This window comes from Cavia porcellus, unplaced genomic scaffold, assembly GCF_034190915.1.
Source record: "Cavia porcellus strain 051 isolate PalLab524CR breed Dunkin Hartley unplaced genomic scaffold, mCavPor4.1 scaffold_18, whole genome shotgun sequence".
NCBI classification, from domain to species: Eukaryota; Metazoa; Chordata; class Mammalia; order Rodentia; family Caviidae; genus Cavia; species Cavia porcellus.
Genome location: NW_026947501.1, coordinates 69,984,755 through 70,008,319, shown reverse-complemented (window position 1 = coordinate 70,008,319; position 23,565 = coordinate 69,984,755). Strand labels below are relative to the sequence as shown.

The following is a 23,565-nucleotide window of genomic DNA, read 5'->3' as shown; positions in this document are numbered from 1 at the left end:
AATGTAACTCTCTCACTTCCTGAGCCTCCAGAGATCTCTTCGGCGTTCATTCCATGAAGGGAAAGACACCCAGAGTCCTCCCAGATGAGCCTTCTCTGCCCCAGGTGGTGGGGGGACTGAGGACCGTAGCAAGGGTCTCCTGAGAGCCCTGGTTCTCCATTGCGACCTCTTCTGTGGTGGACCATAAAAGGTCTTGCTGCCCTGCACTCTGCTGAGCCCTTATCAGAAGCCGGTGGCACCCTTGGCTTATCACAAGACCTGGTCCCCTGCTAGTGTGCTGGATCTCAGGTCAGCTCCTGTCCTACCCTTTTGCTCTCGGTGAGGCTGAGAATTTCCAAAGCCATCAGACCCCGCTTGCTTTTTGTCTCACAGTCTTTCCCTCAACTCCTCTCTCCACTCCAGCTTTTTCTTCCTTCCAGTGGGAAGGACCCAGATGGTACAGGACCTCCCGCCACACCCACCAGTTCCTTCGCTGTCTCTTATTTTCCAGCCTGGAGCCTTGCTCTCTGCAGAGTCTCCTGGGCAGAGCCACTGGGTTTTACGCTGCAAGCACCCTCTTCCTCCCGTCGTCACCTTCCCATCAGGTCACCTTATTTTTCCTCGCTTTCCGTCTCTCCTTCCTTCAGTGCAGAAATAGAAACCAGCATTTAACCGGTTCAACCCAGATTTTTCCTTGTCACAAAATCTTGTAGATAGGATCCAAGGCGCTTTTGCAAACACTGTCATCAGAGACGCTGCCATGGTTCACATGAACCGGCCTCAGGTCTTGGCCCTCAGCATCTCTCACTTCTGGGCTCACAGGAAACGCAAGCTTCCCCCGCATGCGTGCGCAGTTGGAATTGTGATGTTTTCCAGGCTGGTGGGGGCTGGAGCTCCTGGTGTCCGAGAAGCGGGAGTTAAGCAGAAATGGGAGTCGGAAGTTAAAATTAGCAACAGCACAGCTGGCATCTGGGCGATGTATTATAAAAAGAGAGGAATGAATTCCTGGGGTGAGGAGGAAGCCTCGTAGGAGCAGGTTTGAATCTGGGTCAGCAGCCCAGGGGACAGTTTCAAGGTGACAGGAGAAATCTGAGTGGTGGTTTCAAGGCACCAAGAAGAGGAGAGTGAGGGGGAGGTGCCGAGCAGGTGGCAGGCCCCTGGATGCTCATCCTGTCCCAGGAAGCAAGCTGAGCTGTCCATTTATTCAACATGGTAACTTGGTGATACAAACACTGGTGACCCCAATGCACAGAAGAGAAACTGAGGCCCAGAGAGCCTGCCCACACAGCCTGAAGTCACAGAGATGGGCAGGTCTGGAGCTGGACTCTACCGATGACTCAGGTTTCAGTGTCCATGTGATAATCTCAGGCAGGAGACTCAGAAGTTGAAAGGGTGGTTGCTGATTTTAAAGCTCATTTCTTACAGCCCTGTGTCTTCACTTTTCTGTGACTGTGACAAAATACCCAGGACTGAATAATTTGTTAAGAAAAGAGGTTCTTTTGGCTCACAGTTCTGGAGGTCCAAGAGCTTCTTGCTGGTATCTGTTCAGCTTCTGATGCAGGCCACGGACTCTCTATGTATGACAGAAAACTGGGAGAGAGGCCACACATGGCCACATATGGCGTGTATTTCCTGTAATCCCTGCCCTCTGAGAAGCAGGGGATTCCAAATTTGAGTACCTGGGCCTCAGGGCAAACTCCTTCCAGCCATGAGCCTGTGGAATTGGAAACAAGTTCTGAGCCTCTAAGACAGGGATGGTGGACCAAGGCTGGGGTAAACACCCCACTTTTGAGAGATGTGAGGTGTATGCTCCCCAAGAAAGTGGCTACTGGCCCAAAGCAAGCTCGAAGCTCTGCAGTGAAAGCTTAACTTTTGATGCTGAAATCAGACCTTTAACCATGTGTGTCACCTCTCGGACACCCTGGGGCAGAGCTGGATCCATGCTGTGGTCACCCCGGCCCCAGGTTTCGCGGGGTTCAGTCCCTGGGTCCCCAGTCTGGGATCAGAGTCAGCTGCCGCTGCTTTCCCAGGCACGCGCTGCACACAGCCACTGGCACCGCTGAACTGGGGTTCCAGTGGTGGGGGTCCCCTTCTGAGGTGCACTAGGCAATGCCCTTGCAGGGATGCTCTGGGATACCCCTAGTCTGCAGCAGGACTCTGCCTAGACCTGCAGGCTCTTGGTGATAGCTTTGAAATCAAGGTGGGAGCCGCTGAGCCCCCGTGGCTCTTCTATTCCTGGCACCTGCGGAGTTAGCCCCACATGGCCCCGCCTGGCCTTGTCACCCTGGGGGGCCGTGGCCCATGGGAACCCGGGGTGGTGCAGGGAGCCGAGACCTGGTATGACCTGGAAGGGCCCCTTTTCGCCATGAGGTCTCAGGTCGGCCTTCGGGGACTTTTCCTGTGGTCCTGGGCGGCTCCGGCTCCGTGTTACTGGTTCCAATCTCCTTGGGATCCCAGCCCGGGGCCACACTGTCACAGTATTCATTTTGCTTTGCTTTGTCTTGTCTTGTTTTGTTTTTGTAGTCAGGTGTTTTTAAGAGACATTGTGAATGTTTTTTCTTCTTACGGTTCAACCGTGTCATAGGCAAAACAGGAGAAAAAACGGAAAACAGGAAGTGGAGAAGCAGGCCATAGTGCCAGGACCTCAGGCTGACAAGCCCAGCCTTTGCCTGCCCGACAGGCGTCCCGGCTGCCCATGGCCGACCGCGCTCCTCACTGGAGAGGAGCCGGGGGTCTCTGTGTTTTCTGGGCCAGGCAGGTCGGTCCCTTCCCAGCCACTGGTTTGCCTGGGTGGGGCACCGCTTGGAGCAGCAACCTCTGGAGATGAGCTGTAGCTCGGTCACTGTGAGCCCCACAGCGGCTGTTTTCCCCTGAGTGTGGCCAGCCATGGGGTGACAGTGGGGTGACAGCAGGGTGACAGGGAGAAACCCCCAAGCCACCCACACTGAGGGCTCCTGGGTCTCATTCAGAATCCCAGCAGGGAGCAAACCCCAGACTGGTCCTGCAGGGCTGTCGCAAGCCTGCAGTTTTCTTTGGGGTTGGGGAGGCACACAGCCAGACGCCGTGTGCCTTTGCCCCCATCTTGTGCCTTTGCCCCTCATTCAGTCATTCAGTTGACGCCTGTGCCCTGCCCGCACCAGACTCTAGGGATCCTCTGCCCCCAGGCTACCTTCCGTGTGGGATCTGGCTGCGCCTCTGCAACTTTCATCCTCTCCTTCCTTCTGAACTTACAAATTCTGTGCTGAGAATCCCCTTTTCCTTAACCTCAGCAGACGCAGTCAAGAGTAACCGTGCGGCCACTTCTGTCTTTGCTTACTGATCTTCTTAACCAGCCATTTGAGCTCATCGCTTTTAAATTGTGTCCTTCCTGAAGTCTGAGGACCTGAATGCAGTGGGGTGGAGATCTTTGTGGCTTCTTACCCGACTGCTAATGAGATGGTCTCCTGGCCACCAGAGCCATCACGGAGTGACCTTTCCTGCCATGTTTCCACCGGCGTGCTGGTCACCAAAGCCCAGTCTGTTTCCAAGGAATTCTAGGTTTGCCCAGCCTTCTCCCCAGCATCACCTTCTGAGCACACTGAAGGCACCCCAGGCTTTTCCCTGGCTGCTCCTCTCAGTCCCTGCCCATCACCAGCTCCAGGCCACACCCACATTTTCAGACATCCTGAGAGCCTCAACTCTTGCTTTTCAACCCCAGCTTTGTGTCTCAGTCTGTTTTCTGTTGCTGTAACAGAACACCTGAGGGTGGGTATAAGTTAAGGAAGTTTGTTTTTTGATCCTGGTTCTGGAGAGCTGCACAGTGCTCCCTGCATGATGGTCAAGGGGAGCAGGGGAGAGGGAGGCAGAAGTGCAAGAGCCTTGGGGAGCCGCCAGGCTGGCTTCCTAAACAGTGCTGCAGGAACTGACCCACTGCTGAGCGAAACCCACTTGCAAGAAAAGGATTAATACCTCAGCATTTGTCAGCTCTGTTAGATGGGTGTTGAGCCTCCACAGTTATGCTGGGACAAAGCTGTATCCAACATCAGCCCCCTGCTCTGCGGGATGGAGGTAAAGCAGGAGTGGGTGGGTGTGGGCACCCAGCTGTGCAGGGGAGGAGGCTGGAAGGAGCTGGAAGGTGCCACTGAAGGACCCTGGCTCACACCACCCTCTGCCCTTAGACCTCGAGCAGCTCCTGCGCCGGCCTTAGCTACCCCTTCTCCATGCTGGGCTGGAGGACAGACTTCTTCTAGCTCTGCTGCTCTGTAACCCCTGCCGTTCATCACTGTCTTGTAGGAACAAAAGCGGATCTTGGAGATGGGCATCACAGGTCCGGAGGGCCATGCTCTAAGCAGACCGGAAGAGGTAAAGGCTCCCCAGCTGGGTGCCACTGTGGCACTGCAGAGTGATCTCCCTCATTCCTTTCCAGCTGGAGCAGCGCAGTCCGGACCCAGCTCTTCCCCGGGGACTCCCTCCTGGGAGTCAGTCGTGGAGGCCAGCAAAAGGCTCTGCCTCTCCCAGGACCGGGGACTTTACCCGAGACCCTGTGCGTGCTCCAGTGTCCAAATGGGATGGGAGTCTGTGCTGGGGACTTGGTGTGTTGATGGGCGAATAGAGCCACTGTCCCCCAGCTGGTCCCGGGTGGTGTCGCAGAACTGAAAACGAACTCATTCCCCTGGGGTGGCAGTGTGTTTGAGTACGGGTGTGTGCACGGGTGCCAGGGAGGGGACTGAAGAAAGGCGGTGGGCCTGGCACTGAACCTCTCCATGCTGCCTGAGGCCCAGCAGCCCTGCCTGAGTGGAGGATGCTTTCCATCCTTGTCTGATGATTTGCAAGGCTCTTGGACTGTGCTGGACCCCCGAAAGGACTGGGGGAGTGGCCCTCGGATGCTGCTGTCACACCATAGCATGTGACCCATGGCTTCACCCCAGAGAGCAGGCTTTTGAAATAATGTAGTAGAGCCACAGCAGATTGGAAATTAAATACAACTCTCCCCCAAATAGCCAGGCATGCTGGTACACCTTGTAATTCTAGTACGAGAGGCTGAGACAGGGGGCTGTCAAGTTCGAGCCCAGCCTGAGACAGCTTAGTGAGTTATCTAGGTCCTGGCTCCAAAGTGAAAATAGCAAACCAGTGAATGGCTGGGGATATAGCTCAGGGCGAAGGTCCTGTGTGCAGGGCTCAGTTCTGCACAGCAGAGCGCAGCAGACTGAATCTAAGTGGTCCTTTTGTCGCCTGGTCCTCTGAACACAGCCCGTTATCAAGACCATTTCTGGGCCTCTGCACTGTGTTCTACCTAAGCCTCTCCCCTGGGCATTGAAGGAGGAGAGTCCAATAAGCCCAAGATCATGGAATACTGTCCCCCAGCCCCTGGAGCAAAGTCACTTTGGCTACTTTCTTTTTTTCAATTTACAACATATCCCTCTTTGGTGTGGTTGATTTCCTTTCTGACTGCATTTATTTAAGGCATGTTTAAAGATCCTGACTGAGAGAAAGTCCTGGGAATTTGGGGTGGGTGGTGCCTGTCCCCCTAACCTTCTGTGACTGCTGTACCTGGTGTGTTCCCAGCTGGAGGCTGAGGCTGTGTTCCGGGCCATCACCATCGCTGGTCGGATCAACTGCCCTGTGTACATCACCAAGGTCATGAGCAAGAGTGCGGCGGACATCATCACGCTGGCCAGGAAGAAGGGTACACACCGGTCCTGGTCTCCCAGGGTAGCAGGGCTCCGGGGCAGTCAGCTGTCCTGTTTCTCAGGCACAGTACCGGCAGCCACAGCTTACAGAGGGGAGATTTATTTGGCTTGTGGTTTCAGAGACTCAGTTCATGGTCAGCTGCTCCAAGGTAGGGCACCATGACAGAAGGGCACAAGGGACCCAAGGTGTTCAGTTCACGGCAGCCAGAAAGCAGAGCTGGGGAACAGAGGTGGAGAGGAAGCGATCACGTTTGATGGTGAAGTGTGATTGTCCTCATACAAGGTGGGCAGTGCACTCTCAGGGGCGCTCTGAAGGAAGTACAGCACAGCGCGCAGGCAGGTTAAGTTTGATTCTTGGTGTGTCCGTGGGCCAGCCATGTGGCCTTGGGCTGTTTGGAGGCTCGGCTTTCCCCATGTGGCTGGGATAATGGTCTCTGGCCTGGTGGGGTCAGCTGAGACCCTGTGCGTGCAGAGCTTTGCCAGCTCTGAAGCCCCTCTGTGGTGAGCTGGGCCAGCCTGGGGGCCTTTGATCCTGCTTCCTCCTGGCCCACCCCAGGGTGCTTCATCCTGGCCTGGTACTGCCCCTGAGGGACAGCTGGCTGCTCGGCCTCTAGGCTTCTCCTGTGCCTGTGACGTTTCCTTGTCACCCTGTGTGTGATCTGCTTGTTTGTGTCTGCCCCCCACAGGGCCCCTCGTGTTTGGCGAGCCCATTGCTGCCAGCCTGGGCACAGATGGCACCCACTACTGGAGCAAGAACTGGGCCAAGGCGGCAGCGTTTGTGACCTCCCCTCCCCTGAGCCCGGATCCCACCACACCTGACTACTTGACCTCGCTGCTGGCCTGGTGAGAGCCCTGGGGTTGCGGGTGGGGGAGGGGCCGGGGCCTGTGGGGGTACAGCGTGGAAAGCTGGGCCTCTGGGCTGAGTTAGACACGTGGGGAGGAGGCCTGGGGCTGCCAGGTTTGCACTCTGTGCAGGAAGGCTGAGGCAGGAGATCCCAAGTTCAAGCTCAGCCTGGACAATTCAGTAATTTGACACTCTGTCTCAACATAAGAAAGAAAAAGGGAACGGGACATATGCAGCTCAGTGCAGAGGCCCTGGGCTTAGTGCCCAGTGCTGTAAAACAAAACAAACAGCCCTGTCGTTTAGTATTCAAGGGCGGGCCGTTGAGCTGCTGTGGGCTGAGTGCGCAGGAGGACCATAGCTACTTCTGCCCTGCCCATCTGTGCTGTGAGGTCACCGAGCATCCAGGCATTGTTGACCTTGTCTGGAACAGCTGACCCAGGCTTCCTGCCCTGTCCATCTTCTCCCCATCCCTAGCACTTGCTCTCAATAGTGACACCATCCCTGGCTTTGTCCTCACAAGTGGGGATCTCGTCTTTCTCCCTTACAAGCCCTGTTACCTCCTGGGACTTGGGGTTGCACATCCTGCTCTGATACCTGAGACCAGGCTTTGACCTTCAGGGTGAGCTCGGGCTGAACCTAACTGTGTCTTCTGCTGCCAGTGGGGACCTGCAGGTGACGGGCAGCGGCCACTGTCCCTACAGCACTGCCCAGAAGGCGGTGGGCAAGGACAACTTTACCCTGATCCCTGAGGGCGTCAACGGCATTGAGGAGCGGATGACAGTGGTGTGGGATAAGGCCGTGGTAAGGGACATGGCTGTGGCGAGCAGGGTGAGATGGGTTGGTTTGAGCCTCCAGGTGCAACTGCTGCGGTGCAGGGTGCGCCCCAGTATGCACCTGTGCGTTGCGGGTCGGGGCGCCCTGAGCCTGGAGAACGCTGCTGCAGTGGATCCCACTTGCTCTGGGGTTCCGACCTCAGTCTGGAGGTTCGCGTGTGCTGTCACACTCGGGGTGCTGGCCTCATGGGTGCTTCTCGCCTCCAGGCCACGGGCAAGATGGACGAGAACCAGTTCGTGGCGGTGACCAGCACCAACGCGGCCAAGATCTTCAACCTGTACCCGAGGAAAGGGCGGATTGCTGTGGGCTCCGATGCCGACGTCGTCATCTGGGACCCTGACAAGGTGAAGACCATCACGGCCAAGAGCCACAAGTCGGTGAGTGCGGGCGTGGCCCGGCCCTGCCAGGGTGGACGGCGTGGGGCTCCTCGGCAGGCCTCTGAGAAGCTTCTGGATCTGAGTTGCTGAGAGACTTCCCTGGTCTGCTATCCAGCCTGGCAGCTGGGGAGGCCTGGAGGGCATTGCCACCCCACTCCTGGGGTCTTTGTTTGTTAGGCTCGTTTGCAGTAGGTGGTCAGCTTATCCCTTTCCTCTAGGGGAATTAAACCCCCGACCTACCAGGTGTCCAGTACGAGTTCCTGTTCTCTAAAATCGAAGAATGAATTTTAGGAACAATGGAGGTTAAGAGCAGACTTTATTGAGAGAAAGAAAGCTTCTGTCTGAGAGAGACAGAAGGGGTCCTGAGTGGGTTGCCAAGGACTCTGTCTTTTCTAAGGACTTTCATAGAGTAAAACCTCAAGGTGAGATGTGTCCAAGGTAGGGAGAACTGGGAACTCACAAGGTGGGCTTAAGGTGGGACAGAGCTGTTGTTAAGCAATAAGATTGATTAATTGCTCAGGTCAAATTTGTTAAACCAGGGACAAATGGGCAGTGAGTCAAGTAGCCAGCAGTCATGCTTAAACAGCAGGGACTCTTCCTATAGGGGGTTGGATGGTGACTCCTGGCTTCCTCAAGGTGATCCATACCCATGTAGGACATCAATCCCTGACGCTTACACTTAGGGATACTTGTTTTGCCTTTTGTCCTGAGATCTGGCCCTCAGCAGAGGTGTCTGTCTCCCCCACGGTCGCCAAGTGTCTGGGCGTCTGCACTGGCTCCTCCCAGGGCCCAGCCCTATCTGGGACTGCCTAGAACATTTCCAGTTCACTCAGCTGTAACACCTTGTGGGCAGTGGGGGCCTGCATATCGCACAGCTCAGCCCACTTGTGCCCAAGATTGAAATTTTTAAAAGTTGTGCATGGCATTCTTACATGTTAGCTAGGAGCACTCAAAGACCAAGAATGTGTTTGGAGAGAACATGTCATTGTGTTCCGCTGCTGTGGGTGTCCCAAGCACGTGCCAGTAGACACTGAAAGGTTAATTCTTCTTTGCCTCCTCCATCTCCTCTCACCCCTCCCTCTGGGTCTTGATGCCTTTACCATTTGCGAAAGGTCCACCTCCCTGTTTGCTTTATTTCACTCTTTTATTTGTACTTTGGATTTCTCACATACGAGGAGCTTTGCAGTATGTAAGCTCGTGTCGGATTATTTAACATTATGGTCTCGACGTGTGTCCATTTTCCCACAGACCCCCCCAGTCCATCCTTCTGTGGGCCACAGTACCCCACTGTGTGTAAATACTGTGCTTTCCTTGCCCGTCTGTCTGTGGGTGGACATGCAGGCCACTTCTAAGATGAAGCCGGTATAAGCAGCGCTGCTGAGATCACGGGTGTGTACAGGTCACTGTAATACGATGTCTTTAACGCTTTCGAGAAGATTCCAACAAGGGCAGTAGCTGGCTGGGATGAATTTCTAGTTCTGGTTGCCTGGAGGCTCTCTGTGTGTGGAGTGATTGTTGCTGGGATTTTATGCGCATCCTCGCCTGTGCGTTCTCACCTCGAGGCTCCTACTGCATAAGCCACTGGCTCAGAGCAGGGAAGTGTTGGGCCCAGGACTCTTTCTCACAGCTCCTTCAAGCTGCAAGCCTCCGGTCTGGTCATCAGAAATACCCCTTGCTAGTGTGACTGCCTGCAGCCAGCAGGAAAGGGTGTAAGTGCGCTAAGCCAGGGCACAGCCCAGGGGTGCTGTCTTGTCACTTTCCTATCACTGAGACACAGTACCCCACTCCCACACCTTGAGGAAGGACAGGTGCAGTTTGGCTCCCGTTTTGGCCCATAGTTCACTGGACACAGGACAGAGGGGCCTGGTGGAGGGGAGCTGCTCACAGCATGGTGATAGGAAGCAGTGCGAGAAGGGAGGGGCCAGCAGGGGATGAACCCTTCCAGGCCACGCCCTGGGACCGCCTCTTCCCACAGACCACGCCCCTGGACCGCCCCTTCCCACCACATCCTAGCAGCCCTCAGCTGTGTCAGCTGTGAGCCCGGGTCGGAAACCACAGCGGATGCACTGCTCTGTAGTCCGCGGGCACCCAGGCCTGTGACAGGGTGACCTCTGCTTTGAGTCTCACTTGCCCTTGGTTTCTGCGCATCCAGCGAGCCCATAGAGAACGCAGAGATGGCGTAAGGCACCTTCGAGTCCATCCAGAGCTCCCTGCAGTTCCTCCTCTCCGGGACCAAAGGCCACTGTCTAGTCTCTGCTTCCCCGAGTCTGTTCAAGAGCCCAGGCCGGAAGCAGGACATGCTCACAGCGCGGGGTCTCAGTGCCCTCCTGGTGGGGAGGGGTGCAACTGTGTGGGTGGGGCCAGGACCTCAGGAACAGGGATCCTCATGGGGAACCATTTGTGGCTCATAAGCATGACCCGAGTCCCCACTTGGTGCCAAGAAACTTTTCATGGGGCTGTGTAGGGCTCTTGGCAGCCGCATGGTCCGTGGCCAGGCCCATTTGAATGCAGAGGCTCCCTGGTGACACCTCCGGCTTTCTGCATCCTACATCTCTGGGAGACAGGATCTTAGCCCCAGTCTAGAGCAGAGTCCACCGGTCCCTGTCAGCTTCCCAGGGCACAGGCGAGGACCCAAGGGAAGCAGGAGAGCCAGCACACAGGGCTGAGGTCGGGCCGCAGGCCGACTCTCTGCAGATCCGTATGTCACTGTAATCCAGTGCTGTGTGGCAGAAGCTCACTGCTCAGCACTCCCTGAGTGCGAGTCATCGCAGTGCATCCCCACCTCTCACTGAAGCCTTACTTTAATCCAGCTGTGTGGTCATTAATAAATAGCAAAGTGGACCCAGAGAGGAGGAGTGTGTTGGTCCCCTGAGGCTGCTGTAAGGAAGTGGCACAAACTGAACAGCTTGAACAGCAGCAGTGTCCTCTGTCACGGCTCTGAGGATGGGATCCAGTCTCAAGGAGGTGGCCGGGCTGTGGTCCCTCCCAGGTTCTGGGGGGCCCAGGCCCCATGCTTTCCTTGGCTTTTGGTGTCACCACAGCCCTCCACGTTCCTGGGCTTGAGGATGTGTCACTGCAGCATCTGTCTCTGTCCCCACAGGGCTCTCCTTGTGCCTTGTCATCCACTTATAAGAACTGCCTTCATTAGATCCAGGGCCTGCCCTAAGGTGGCCTCTCCTTACGAGTCACGTCTGTAGGGATGTTGTTTGCAAACAAGGTCACATGATGCCTTGACCCCTAGCTCTGTTCCACACCTGTGGGTGCCACCTGGGAAGTCATTGTCTTCCAGTCAGGTCGTCCTGGGGATGTGGCCCCTCCTGCTCTGTGCCAGGCCAGGTCTGAATTCCTTCCACACTGAAGAGGGCAATGCAGGAGCCAGAGGATTCTGTCTGTCTCGTTCTTTGCCCCAGGCAGGGTCACTTACACACTGCCAGAGAATAATGCTTTCTAGAAATGGAGGGAGAATGCTGAGCCAGAGGTGAATCAAGAAATACAGAGCATGTTTAAATGTTAAATATTCTACTGCAGTAAAGCACTTAGTGCCATAAATCCCCTTCAAAATACCTCCCTCTGCTCTGGACACACCGTCCCATGGTCCTCTCCACTTTCTGCAGCAGCTCTGGAGTCCTCCTTCCTCAGTGTCTTTCATGGTGCTACCATGGCTACCTTGATGTCCTGAATGGTTTTAAAATATTTCCCTTTCGTGGTCATGTTGACTCTGGGAAAGAGCTGGAAGTCAGGTGTCAGGTCCGGTGAATAAGCTGGACCAGGACACAGCGTTGTTTCTACGAGCCTGCCTTTCTGTTGGATGGCACGGGGAGTGGGGTGGGCGGGCAACATTTACTATCTTTTTGATCACATCCTCGAGAAAGAGGACTTCAGAACTGCTTCAGAGGATGGCGAGAAGGATAAGTGTGTTGGTAGTGAGGGGCAGGATTTTGAGAGAGCTTCATGGCAAGATGTCTTTTATGGTAATAATGTTGTCAGCTTAAATACCCACTGTACTTTTTTAAATCAGCCATGGGATTTGAGTTAAAAAATCTCTTTGTAGCCACTGAACAGTGATTGGCATTAAACTCTGGTGTGACAAGGTCACAGCTTCTTTTGTAGCTTAGTGGAAAACCTAATGGCTTCAGAGCGCCACATCACAGGAATACAAACGTGTTTTATCATAAGCTGGTTTTTAACTTTTAAAACTGAGGTATAATTCACATACCGTTGGTTCAGTTGTTGAAGCTGTGGTGGTCTTGGTGTATTCTAAAGGTTGTACAGTCACTAATTCCAACAGGTTTTCCCTGCCCCCTAAGAAATCTGCACCCCAGCCGTCAGTCCATCCCTCCTCCCAGCCCCCGATGGCCTCTGTCTGTCTGTCTTTCTTTCTTTCTTTCTTTCTTTCTTTCTTTCTTTCTTTCCTTTCTTCCTTCCTTCCTTCCTTCCTTCCTTCCTTCCTTCCTTCCTTCCTTCTTTTGGGAAAGACCTTGTATTTTTACAGCCGAGTTAACTTTTATAAGGTGAACATTCTTGCAGCCACCACCATCCTGGCCAAATAGAATGTGGTAAAGAAACCTTGACTTTTATGGTAATTGCATGTTTATTTTATAATCTTGTCATATAAGTATAAATGCCGCAACTCTTGACTCTTAACTGTTTTGATAGTTTGTGCAGGCTCTGTCCCTCCCTCCCCCTCTGTTTTAGATAACGATAGCGATCCCTCTCATCACGCCTATACGTGACTTAGCTCAGCTCCTCTCCCCCTTTCTCCTGGCCTCTCCTCACTTCCTCTTGGCCTCTTCATTTACGAAAGCTCTGTTTCTAATTCTCCCTCTTCTCTTCTTTTCCTTCCCTTCCTTCCCCTCCCCCTCCTTTCCTTTCCCAGGTGAATGTTCTTCCCATTTCATAACCTCTGGCACACATTCTGGTTCTTATTTACACTTTCAGTTTCTCACACCAGAGAAACAACATGGTTTTCACACACGTGTGCCCCATTTATTTCCCGTAAGAGCTTGGTCTCTGAGGGCATCCATTACCTATGAGTGTCTCTAGTTTACCCTTCTTTATGGGTTAGTAGTTCACCCCACAGTTTAAAAAACCCGCAGTTTGATTCATTCATCGTTGATGGGCATTTGGGCTATTTCCAAGACTTGGCTATGACCAACTGTGTGACTATAAGCATGGTTACGCATGTGTCACTGTGGTGTGATTTTAATTCTTTTGGGAAGATACCAAGAAGGGAACTAGCTGGGTCAGAGGGTACCTCTAGTTTTAGTGTTTTGAGGAATCTCCACAAGATTTCCATGGTGGTTGCACCAGTCTACACTCCCACGAGTACTGAAGGATTCCTTTTTCCCCACAGCCCTGCCAGCATTTGTTACCGATTTCTTGATAATAGCTATTCTTTCTGGAATGAGACAGAATCTCAGCTTTTTTAAAATTAGCATCGCTGGAATGACCAGTGATGTTGAGCATTTTTCCATATATTTATTTGCCATTTGTACTTTTTCATTCATCTCAGATGCCCATTTTTTAATTGGGTCTTTAAATTTGGGGATCTGACTTTGTTAAATTCTCTGTGTACACTAGATATTACTTCTTTGTCTAAGGAACAGCTGGCATTTTTTTCCCCACTCTGTGGGTTGTTTCTTTATTTTGCTGATTTTTCTTTTGAAGAAAAAGAAAACTAAGGTGAGATCCAGTTTGTTGATTCTTTGTAGTATTTCCCTCATGGTCTGGGTTTTGTTCATAAGATCTTTGCCTACTCCTACATCTTCACGAGTTCTACGGTTCTGTCTTCCAGCAGGTCCAGTGTTTCTCTTGTGATATTTAGAGCTTCGGTCCACTTGGAGTTTGGTTTAGTGTGTGACGGGAGACATGGCTCTCTGATTCTTGTCTTCGCCATGCAGAGAGGCTGTCTGTCTGCCAGCAGGGCTTTGTGTTGAAGGTCAGGGGCTGCCTGTGCTTGGAGCATTTTTGCATCTTCTGAGTTGTTCCACTGTGGGGATCTGCGGATTTGCTGTTCCTGGGTGTTTCCCCGCCTGTCTCTTACCCTGTGTGACCTTTTATGACTGGCCGCTTCCCTCTAATGTCATGGTTTAGCCTGCCACCCAGGCTGCATCGGGGACTGGCGCTTCATTCCTGCCTGGTGGAACCATTCTCCACTGCCTGGCTGGGATGTTCTGCTTTCTGTTTATGCAACCACTGCCAGGCAGGTGACTTTAAAGGACAGAAAAGAATCCCTCGTGGTGATCGCCCATGGGAGAGAACTAGGCTGCGGGCTTGTGGGTGGAGCAGGTGAGAGAGTTTGGTCAGGTACTACCTTTAAAGGAGGAAGTCATTAAGCTGTAAAATCCATGCAGTTGTGAAATGGAGTGTTTGTTTATGAGTGCTATAAAGGTCCCAGCCTCCCGAGAGCCCCCAGTTTAGAGATGCAGGTCAGTGCCCTCTTGGAACCGGAGCTGTGGGTCTGCTCTGAGCCGCAGGAGGGGTGGGAGCATGGGAAGCCACGAGTCACCTTTGTTGGTGGGCACGTGACTTCCTCTGGCAGGTGCGGCCCACTCAGCACCAACCCAGCGTTACACAGTGCTGCTCGACAGGACCACTCAGGGCTCGGGGGGACCTGCTTAGCGAAGTCTCAGGATGCAGACGCCCCTGAGCCTGCTTCCTGGGGCCGCTGCCATGGCGGCGTGGGGTGCAGTGTCAGCAGCTGTCTACAGAGGTGGGTGTTGCCTGAAAATCCAGTGTTCGCACCGAAGAGTCATCAGAAACCGTAAGAGAATCTCTTGGCTGATTGTAAATGAGTACAGGGAGCCAAAGGCACTTCTTTGCAATTAGAGACCACCTTCGGGGACGCAATGGAACCAAGCCCCTGTTTCTAACTGATAAAAACCAAAACTTACATAAATGCAAGGCCTTCAACGCTAAAAAGGTTACTGCAGTGAACACTGCTTTCTCATTTCATCTGGACATTCGAAGTCATCTGAGAGCCAGCACATCGCTGTTTTTTAACTAGAAAGAGAGTTCTCGATAGCAAATGGGGGAATAATCAAAGGATTTCTGAACAAGGAGGAGAGTGGTAAAGGGGGAGTGTTAGTCACCCGAGTCAGTAGGACGTGTTACAGAGCCACGGTAAACCAAGCTGTGTGGTACGGCCACGGGAGCGGAGAGCCGGGAAGTAGACCGACTGCAAGCAGATCGGGGCTCCTTTCAGCAGGGGGTTAAGAGGAAGGAAACAGAACTAACAACCAGTCGTGTTAGAGCACATGGCTCAGATGGACAGGCTTCGCCCCTGTTCTGTCATAAAAAGAACCAAAGGGGATCAAAAAGTAAGTACAGAAACAAGAAGCAAGTATCCCTTTTAAAAATGACAATTTTAGCTGGGCATGGTGATGCACTTCTGTAATCCTGGCACTTGGGAGGCTGGGGCAGGAGGATTGTTGTGAGTCTGAGACCAGCCTGGGCTACAAAGTGAGCCCAAGGCCAGCCTGAACCACACAGTGAGACCCTGATTCCAAAAGACAAAAGAAGACAACTTTGAAGGGAAGCAGGGCACAGAACTTGGAAGTCCTAAGAGCAAAGCCTGGTCTGTTTGCCTGTGTAGTCAGAGCTGCCATGCTGCTTGTCCCTGGGGAGCACCATTTGCATTCTTGGTGCCCCAGAACAATATTTGATCCTGTAAAGCCACCAGCAATCTAAGTGTTCAGTTGGGGCAGAGCAGTTAGAAATACTATGCAGCCCTGAAGAAGGTGCTTTAGGAGAGGGATAATCACCTTGGGAAACGCTGGTTTTGCCAGATGGCATGTGTGAATGACACAGTTCCTGCAGAGAAAAAGCTTTGGGAGTCATGGTGAGTGACGCTTTCTCGTGCTTGGATGCAGGCGGTGGAGTACAACATCTTCGAGGGCATGGAGTGCCACGGCTCCCCGCTGGTGGTCATCAGCCAGGGCAAGATTGTCTTCGAGGATGGCAACATCAGTGTGAACAAGGGCATGGGCCGCTTCATCCCACGGAAGCCCTTCCCCGAGCACCTCTACCAGCGCGTCAAAATCCGCAACAAGGTATGTGGCTGGTGGCTCAGAGCCTTGTCCTGTGTTCAGGGTCTGTCCTGTGCAGTGGTGACAAGTGTCACGGTCATGTGTATCCCCTTTCTATATCTGTCCAGCGGGCTCCATCCCAGCCCTGCTCTCAGGAGGTCCCTGTGGGGGCAATGAGAAGGCTCTGACCCCTCTGCAGCAGCTCTGAGGTGGGGAGTCCTCCCATCACCATGGCGACCAGCTGCCCACTGGGGCCAGCCCTGTGATATGTCAGAAAGGCCAGCTGTGTGCATGTGTTTTGTTCACATGTTGGGGGATCCCTGTGTGCATCTGTGCTCTTCCCAGTGTAGACAGGAAGGGGCAGGCACTGCACCCCGGCCCCAGCCCCATGGATGGCTGTTGTGCCCCTCTGTGTCACCCACCAGGGGTGGCCCGGCCCAGAAATACCACATCACCCACGTGCTGTGCGTCAGGAGGGAAGAGCGAGTCAGGCCAAGGTGGGAAGGGTGGCGACGATGGGGACTCAGGACGCAGTCGGCAGACAGTGGCTTCAGAAGGACAGGTCCTTAGCCGGGTCCTCTGCATGCAGGAGCAGGATGGCGGCAGAGCAGAGGCCAGGCCAGTGGGGCAGAGCCTCCACAGCGCCTGGCTCTGGCTGCCCAGAGCTGGGGTGCTGCCTGGGGCTGTTGGCCCAGAAGTGGGGGGAACTGAGCCTGCGGGCCTGCCTGCTGCCGAGGGGAGAGGGGCAGTCAGGGCAGGGTCACGGTCCCCTGCTGTCACTGGCCCTTGGTGGGCTCTGAACAGGCCCCAGACAGTGTTCTCAGAGGCTGGGCACAGACGCCGCCCTATGGCTCTGTCCAAGGTAGCTGGCCACGCATGGGGTGCCCGCTTGCAGTGGCACCAGTCGCACCCCTGCAGACCGGTCTCCATGCAAGGATTGGGCTCCACGCAGTCGCTGTGCATGGGCCCTGCCCACTCGCCCTCCATCGTCCTCCCCACTCCCTCCCCTTTCTGGAATCATCTGTGCATCAAACTATGCCCCATCCTAGGGCGCCGGGGTGTCTGGGGAGGAGGATGCCCCGAGGGGTGAGGGAGAGTGACCTCTTCTTGTAGGTGGATTTGGGGTCCTCTTGCGTGGAACACTGTGTGTCCATGTATGTATAATATGTGCATGTACTTAGGAGTGTACCGATGTGTGTGCATTTATCACAAGTGTGGTATGAATGAGAGGTGTGGGGTGCAGAGTAGGAGTGCGTGAGATGTGGGTTGCATGTGTGGGTGTGTGCAGCTGTGTGTGAGGGCGCATTGGGTGTGTCTGTGTGCGTGTGTTTCTCCGCGCCCACCGGCTGCGTGTACAGAAAGCACATGTGCACATGCACCACCTCTCAGCCTCCCCTTCCTCCTGCGTCCTCTGCAGGTCGCGGGGCTGCATGGGGTCTCCCGGGGCATGTACGATGGTCCTGTGTACGAGGTGCCGGCCACACCCAAATATGCAACCCCCGCGCCTTCTGCCAAGTCCTCGCCTTCCAAGCACCAGCCGCCGCCCATCCGGAACCTGCACCAGTCCAACTTCAGCCTGTCAGGTGGGAGCTGCGGCGGGTCCCCGGGGCCACGCGGAGTCCCGGCGCGCATGGGGCGCATGGCTGTCCTCCGCCCGCAGCTCGTGGTTTACAGAGCGCGCGTGCTACCCCCCAGTGCGTCTCACCCTGACTCCGGCCCTGCGTGTGCACTGGACGGTCCTATTATTTTTTGAGGGGGAGGAAGCTGAGGCCTCCATAGGATTCCGTCATATTACCAGGATGTGGTGCTTGGCCCACGTGCCTGCAGGAAACCCCGTATGTGTGCAGCTCAGAGCCTGCACCCAGGGGCGCCCAGGGTTTGCTGACAGATTTAGCATTGTTGGGTGACCCGGGGTGCGCGGGGCAGTGACCCCGGCGACAGGGCAGGGAAAGGGCCAGGGCCAGCGAGGTCCCCCGCATCACACCCAGCTGTGGCCTCTGTTCCTCTGTCTCCCTCAGGTGCCCAGATAGACGACAACAACCCGCGGCGCACCGGCCACCGCATCGTGGCGCCCCCGGGTGGCCGCTCCAACATCACCAGCCTCGGTTGACCCGGAGGAGCAGAGGGACAGCGCAAAGGAGTCTGAGACACAGCCATCTCTCTTCCTGTCCTTGTCCTTGAAGCCCACAGTTTTAGTTGGTACCGATGGGGGAACTGAATGATGTCCTTTCTCTTTTGGTTTAGGAGCAGTGGTTCTCATGTGGCGTGTTTGCTTGGAAACTCCTGGCCGTGGCGTGTACGCGCGTTCCCGTGGGCCTCGGAGCGCGGCTCCCGCTCCCCTCCCTCGTGAGCCGCAGGTTTTAGCCTCGTCTTGTTCTGTCCCCCACTGTGACGTCAGTGGCTCCACGACCCTGTGAGTGGCGGTTCCCTTGCACCCGTAGTGACCTAGGATATAGTTTGATGCATGTTCTAAGCTGTGTATGCCCGTCTGTGAGTGCGGCCGCGGCCATCAAGGGCTGTCGTGGACACCACGCGGAGACCTCAGGGCCGATGCCCAGACTCAGAAACGAAGCTGTTTACCGAATGCCCCCACCCCGATCTGCCCCAGAGCGAACCCTCCCCGCCCGTCCCACGGAGATCTGTGACTTCTCAGAATGGCAGGGGACACCTCCCGCCTGGTCTCAAAGAAACACTGCCCCGTCCTGTGTCGGACTCCCATGTCCGTGACGCCCCAACTTGCCGCGGTGTCTTTCTGCTCTGTGTGTCCTTCCAGCCAGCGCTGGGCTTCTGGCTGGGCCAGGTTCACAAGGGACTGCCACTTCCATTCAGGCCGAGGACGGTGGGGTGACAGCCGCCCCAGGGTGCCCTGTCCTGTCCCCTCTGAGGAGGTGAATAGGGCAGTCAGATTTTTAACGTTTTTGTACAGTTTTCCTTTGTAATCACCCCATTTTTACTTAATAACCACTTGTTGTGACTCATTTCTGAATTCAAAGCTTGTGGGAAAAAAATAAAACCAACTGCGCGCTGAGCTGATGGTCTTCCCTTGCCTGTCATTCTTTATAGCGAACCTTTGCAGGGCTCGGGGTTACAGACGCAGCAATGCGTCCTTCCTGGGGAGCTGGCACAGGGCCTTGTGCTTCTGGGTCCCCCCAGCTGTCTGCCACCATCTCTGTATCTCCCATCTCTGCAAGGCTGGTCTCTGCCTTCTCACCTGTCTGTCGTCTGGTTGTGAGATTTATACTTCAGGTCTCTCACATAAGAGAAACCTCTGTCTCATTTTTACTTAGCACTATGGTTTCAAGGGGACCCTTTCCCTACAGGTGACTCAAAATTTAAAACCCAGGCACTGCACACGGAGCTACATCCTCAGCCCTCATTTTATTTTTTAATTTTGACCCGGGCTTGCTAAGTTGTCTAGGCTGGCTGGGCTCAGACCCCCAAACTCAGCCTCCCAGAGTGCTGGGATTTCAGGCTTCACTGCCATGCTGGGGGCTTTTCACTTGGAGTGGGTTCAGTGCTCTGGTCCCCCACCCGCATAGTAAATGAGCACTGGTCTGGGGGGGTGGTTCAGGATTCAGTTGGGGAGGCTGAGGAGAGAGGGGGGACAACCAGCTCCCAACTTTGGCAGGGCCAGTCCCTGATCCCGAAACCCATGGATGAGAAGACAAAACTGGTGTGGGTTGTGCTGTGGCCCCTGCCACTCAGCCTGTCCTGGACTTCTGGGTCGTGTTGTCTGCCTGAGACCAGACACATTTAGCTTGCTAATTTCTTCACTCTACCCCCATGCGCCATAGCTGTGAGGTATGATGGAAAATTTGGTGAGTGTTTTAGTTTTAGATCACTTTTCAGTAAAACACACATGGCCACTACTCCTCCAAATCCTTCTCTTCGCAACACACTCATCCGGCGGTTCCTGCCACTTTCGGCAGCAGCTCTGAGCTCCTCTGTCCCGAGTGTCCTTAGCTGTGCTGTCCTGGCTGCCTCCCTGTCCTGAATCTAATGGAAACATTTTCCTTTCGTGGATACTTTGGCTCTGGGAAGGAGCCAGCTGTCAGATGGTGCAGATCAGGACAAGATGAACCAGGACACGGCGTCACATCTTTCGAGCCTATCTGTTGAATGGCATTCCTTATGCCACTTCATAAAGAAAAGAGATGTGCCTGCTCCAGGCTCTGGAGGTGCAGTCCATGAGGTGCCTGGTGGTGGCTGGCCCAGCAGCCTCCAGGTGGCCAGGGCTGGGAAGCACATGGCGCACATGGGTGTTTCCTCTGGTCACTGTGCACTTATGAAGCTGACAGGATCAGTCATGGGCCCCACCCTGAAGGTCTCATCCAGTCCAGATCACCCTCAAGGCTCCACCTCTAACATCATCACTGGTTTCATCCCCACCTCCCTATGGGGATCAAATCTCAGCCCAGGGGGCTGCTCAAACCACATTGTACAGATGAGGAAACTGAGTCACAGCTTGGCCAGTATCTCAAGATCACACAGTGAGAAAGGGTCAGAACTGGGATCTGAACCTGGGACGGGGAATTTGCCACAAGGCTCTTAACCACCAGGCTCTGCAGTCATTGGAGGGTCTGGGGGTGGCTTAGCCCTTCAGCCCTGCTAGGACCCCAAAGGCACATTGAGATCAAAGGCGTATTATTGCCTTGGGTCCACTAAAGACTTCTTGAAAGGAGGCTGGAAGCTGAGGCAGGAGGAGGGTGGGCAGGCAAAAGCTGGCTGTGATGTTTGGGGGTTGGGGAGATCTGAAGCATTAAAGGGTGACACCAGAAGTGTCTAGAGAGGCAAGCCAGTGCAAGGTGACCCATGTGTGCAGGGCAGCTCTTTCTTAGCCCTGTGAGGTGGAAGTGGAAGTGGTCCTAACATCCACTTCCTAGGCAGCTGTGGCCCAGCCAGCCACACCGCAAACCAAGCATGGCAGCTCCAAAGGCTACGGCTCAGGGGCGACAGGCTGGCGGGATGGGGGTCTTGGAGCTGAGCTGCAGTAAGTCCGCCCTTTGACTTCTCAGTGCCGGGGGCGGAGCCCTGAGCCTTTGCCCTGGGCTGCATCCCCTGTCTTGAGGCAATTTTTTGCTAGGTCACTAAGTTGCCCAGGTCCCTTTTAGGCACGTGATTTTGTTCCTTCTCCTGAGATTGCAGGAGATGCGGTAGAGATTCTGAGAAAGCCATGGGAGGCCGGCCTTTCTTCCCTCTGCCACAGAGCCTCTCCTCCGGGCTTCAGGCACAGCCTGTGGAGTCTGGCAGGTTTTCTCCCTGAAGTTTCAGTCCCCACTCCCCGCCAGAACTCTATGCTGTCTTGCAGTGACCTTGGTGCTTGATGAAAGGCGAGGCTGGACTTTCCCGTCCCCTCCTCTTAGCTGGTGGACCCCACCTGAGATAGGGTCACTCTCCCCGCATTTGCAGTGAAGCCTTTGTGACCACACTGCGTGGCCTTTCGGGGACAGTGGCCTACTGTGCTAAGTAACTGTAGTGCCCCACGGGCCCCTGTGGGGTGCAGAGCCCTTCCTGGGCAGGGTCTGCTGCCCCCAAAGGGTGAATATTCTCAGGGGGGTACACGGAGACGGCCAGCTGCAAACACACAAGACATCCAGGTTGGCTCTGGATGCGGCCGGGGTCTGACACTGACCTACAGCCTGGGCCATTCACAGTGTGGCCTGAGCTGCCCATGGCTGGGCAGCTCCCTGGTCTCTGGATCTGGACTGGAGGAGGTTGTCAGCTGGCTGTTGGCAGCTCTCACCACCCAGAAGGCTCATGGATGCTCCTGTTACAGTTGGTACATTGTGTTCATTTGAGAAGTTTAAGAGTTTGACTGAGAGCCTCAGCAGGGAGCCAGGATCCTTACTGTGTAAGTAGCCCCAGCCTGTGCCAGAGGAGCCGCAGCGATTTTGGGTGCTACACCAGCCCTGGGGGCGGGGTGGCCGGCATGCAGTGTAAGGGAGGGGAGGAGGTGGTTTTCCTTTTGCCCTTCGATTGCTGCCACCATAAACAGCCGCCCCTCAGCCATGCCACCCTGCCTTGGACAGCTGAGTGTGGACTGAAACCACAAAAACTGTGAGCTAAATAAACCTTTCTTTCTCTAATTTTGAGTGTCAGGTATTTTGTCTCAGCAACGAGAGAAAAGTAACCAAGACACTTCCCATTGCTCTGGTCTGGGCAGAAGGACTCCTACAGTGACATTTCCTGAAGTTTCTGTCCAGTCAACTCAGGTGACTTAGTTGATAGCAGACCTAGCTGGACCCTCCCACTGGGTCACTGGGTCCTGAGTGAACGGCGGTGGCCAGCTGACCATGGGTGAGAGCTGAGCTTCCCTCAAATGGAGCAGGAGGCTCTGGACACCCGTTGTGTCCAGGGCATTGTGACTGCCGTGGCTCTGGCTTTACACCCTTCCAGTCCCACCTCCTCCATGACCGGACGGGGGCTGCCATGGGCATAGATTCCTGCTGCACCCTGCAGCCTCCTCCCTGGTCTTCTTCCTGCTGTGACTCCGCTTCAGGTGTCCCCACACCTAGGTGTCCGAGGCCACTGTCCCTTCTTCCCCAAGCACTTCCTTGGCTACTTCCTGCCTCAGTGGCAGGCTTAAAGTCCCAGCAGGGCAGGAGAGAGACAAGGGTGGGACAAATTCCCTTGGGCTAAGGAGGAGACACTCAGAAGCAGGCTGTGCAATGGGCTAGGAAGGAGGGGAACCTCCTTGTCCTACAATGGGTGCCTTCATCCCCTGGGACCTTCAGATCCAATGTCAGTTGAAAGCTGACCCCAGGGTGCTGCGAAGTGGGCTTGGCTTGCTGCTACCAGAGCAGGCACCTGCACAAGGCACCACTTGCTCAGACACCTAATGCAGAGGACCCGTGTGACAGTCACCACCTACACGTCATCCTGAGGGTTTTACAGTTCAGCTTTTCAGGCTCCACAGATGACTGCAGTGCTGTGGAGAGCCACCAGAGGGCACTGTTGGCCAGCGCTGGAAACCCCACCTAGCGCTTCAGCTAGGGGTTTTAAGGAGGCAATCATGCCTGCTCACACCAGACAGACGCTGCTCTGCTAAGAGCTGCTCTTTCCGGGAGACTGAGGCCCACAGGTGGCTTAGAAAATCTCCAAGATTGGTCCCTCAGTAGCAGACACCTCAAGCCGCACTGCCCGGTATGTTCTGGACATGCATGGCAGCATGGACACATCCCAGCCTGGCCTCGGCTGGACGGGTGACTGATGCCCCCGGGACACTGCTGGTGGTCACAGTTGGGGTCTATGGGGGGAGGTGGGGGTGTCCTCTTGTGGAACTAAATCACATGGAAGGACAGGCTCTTGGGATACGCGGGTTTAATTTAACAAGATCCAGGCAGAAGTCTCGAAGTCGCTCACGGGTGTAGGCGAGGACTTTCTGGACAGAGCCAGGCTGCACAAGAGATGACACCCAGTCAACAGACAGGAGCTGATGGAAACCAGAAGCTTCCGCAGCAGAGCGACGAGACAAACCCAGAGTGGGGAGACCTTTTTGCAGCTGTTCCTAGGCAGAGGACTAGTGCCTGGGATACATGAAGAACTCAGCAATTTAACCCCCAAGATAAGACCCAAATAAAACGGGCAACTGAACTGAACAGACATTCCTAGAATCCAGATGGACTCAGCATCGCTGGCTAGTGGAGGAACACAAGTTAAAAGGACACTGAGATCCCATCTTACCTCAGGAAAAAGGGCCAGCACCAAGAAATCAAAGACTAACAAACCCTGGAGAGGCCGAGCTGCCAGCAGGAGAGGGAACCTCCCCAGGGGAGTGAGAAGCACCAGGTTACCATGGTCCTCACACGCCAGTGGCTAAATCTGGGAAGCAGCTC

General features: G+C 54.8%; 1 protein-coding gene across 4 annotated transcripts in view; it reads left to right on the top strand.

Moving 5' to 3' along the window:
- Positions 1–18,758, top strand: part of Crmp1 (collapsin response mediator protein 1) — a 55,528-nt gene extending 36,770 nt beyond the window's left edge. For all 4 annotated transcript variants that reach the window (XM_003464345.5, XM_063230181.1, XM_013146547.3 and 1 more), the window contains exons 7-14: positions 4,252–4,320; positions 5,524–5,644; positions 6,335–6,491; positions 7,152–7,293; positions 7,533–7,703; positions 15,575–15,754; positions 17,148–17,313; positions 17,749–18,758. In XM_003464345.5, the coding sequence (XP_003464393.1) occupies positions 4,252–4,320; positions 5,524–5,644; positions 6,335–6,491; positions 7,152–7,293; positions 7,533–7,703; positions 15,575–15,754; positions 17,148–17,313; positions 17,749–17,840 (1,098 nt within the window). In that variant the 3' untranslated portion in view covers positions 17,841–18,758. The remainder of the gene's footprint in view (positions 1–4,251; positions 4,321–5,523; positions 5,645–6,334; positions 6,492–7,151; positions 7,294–7,532; positions 7,704–15,574; positions 15,755–17,147; positions 17,314–17,748) is intronic.
- Positions 18,759–23,565: the final 4,807 nt, after the last annotated feature.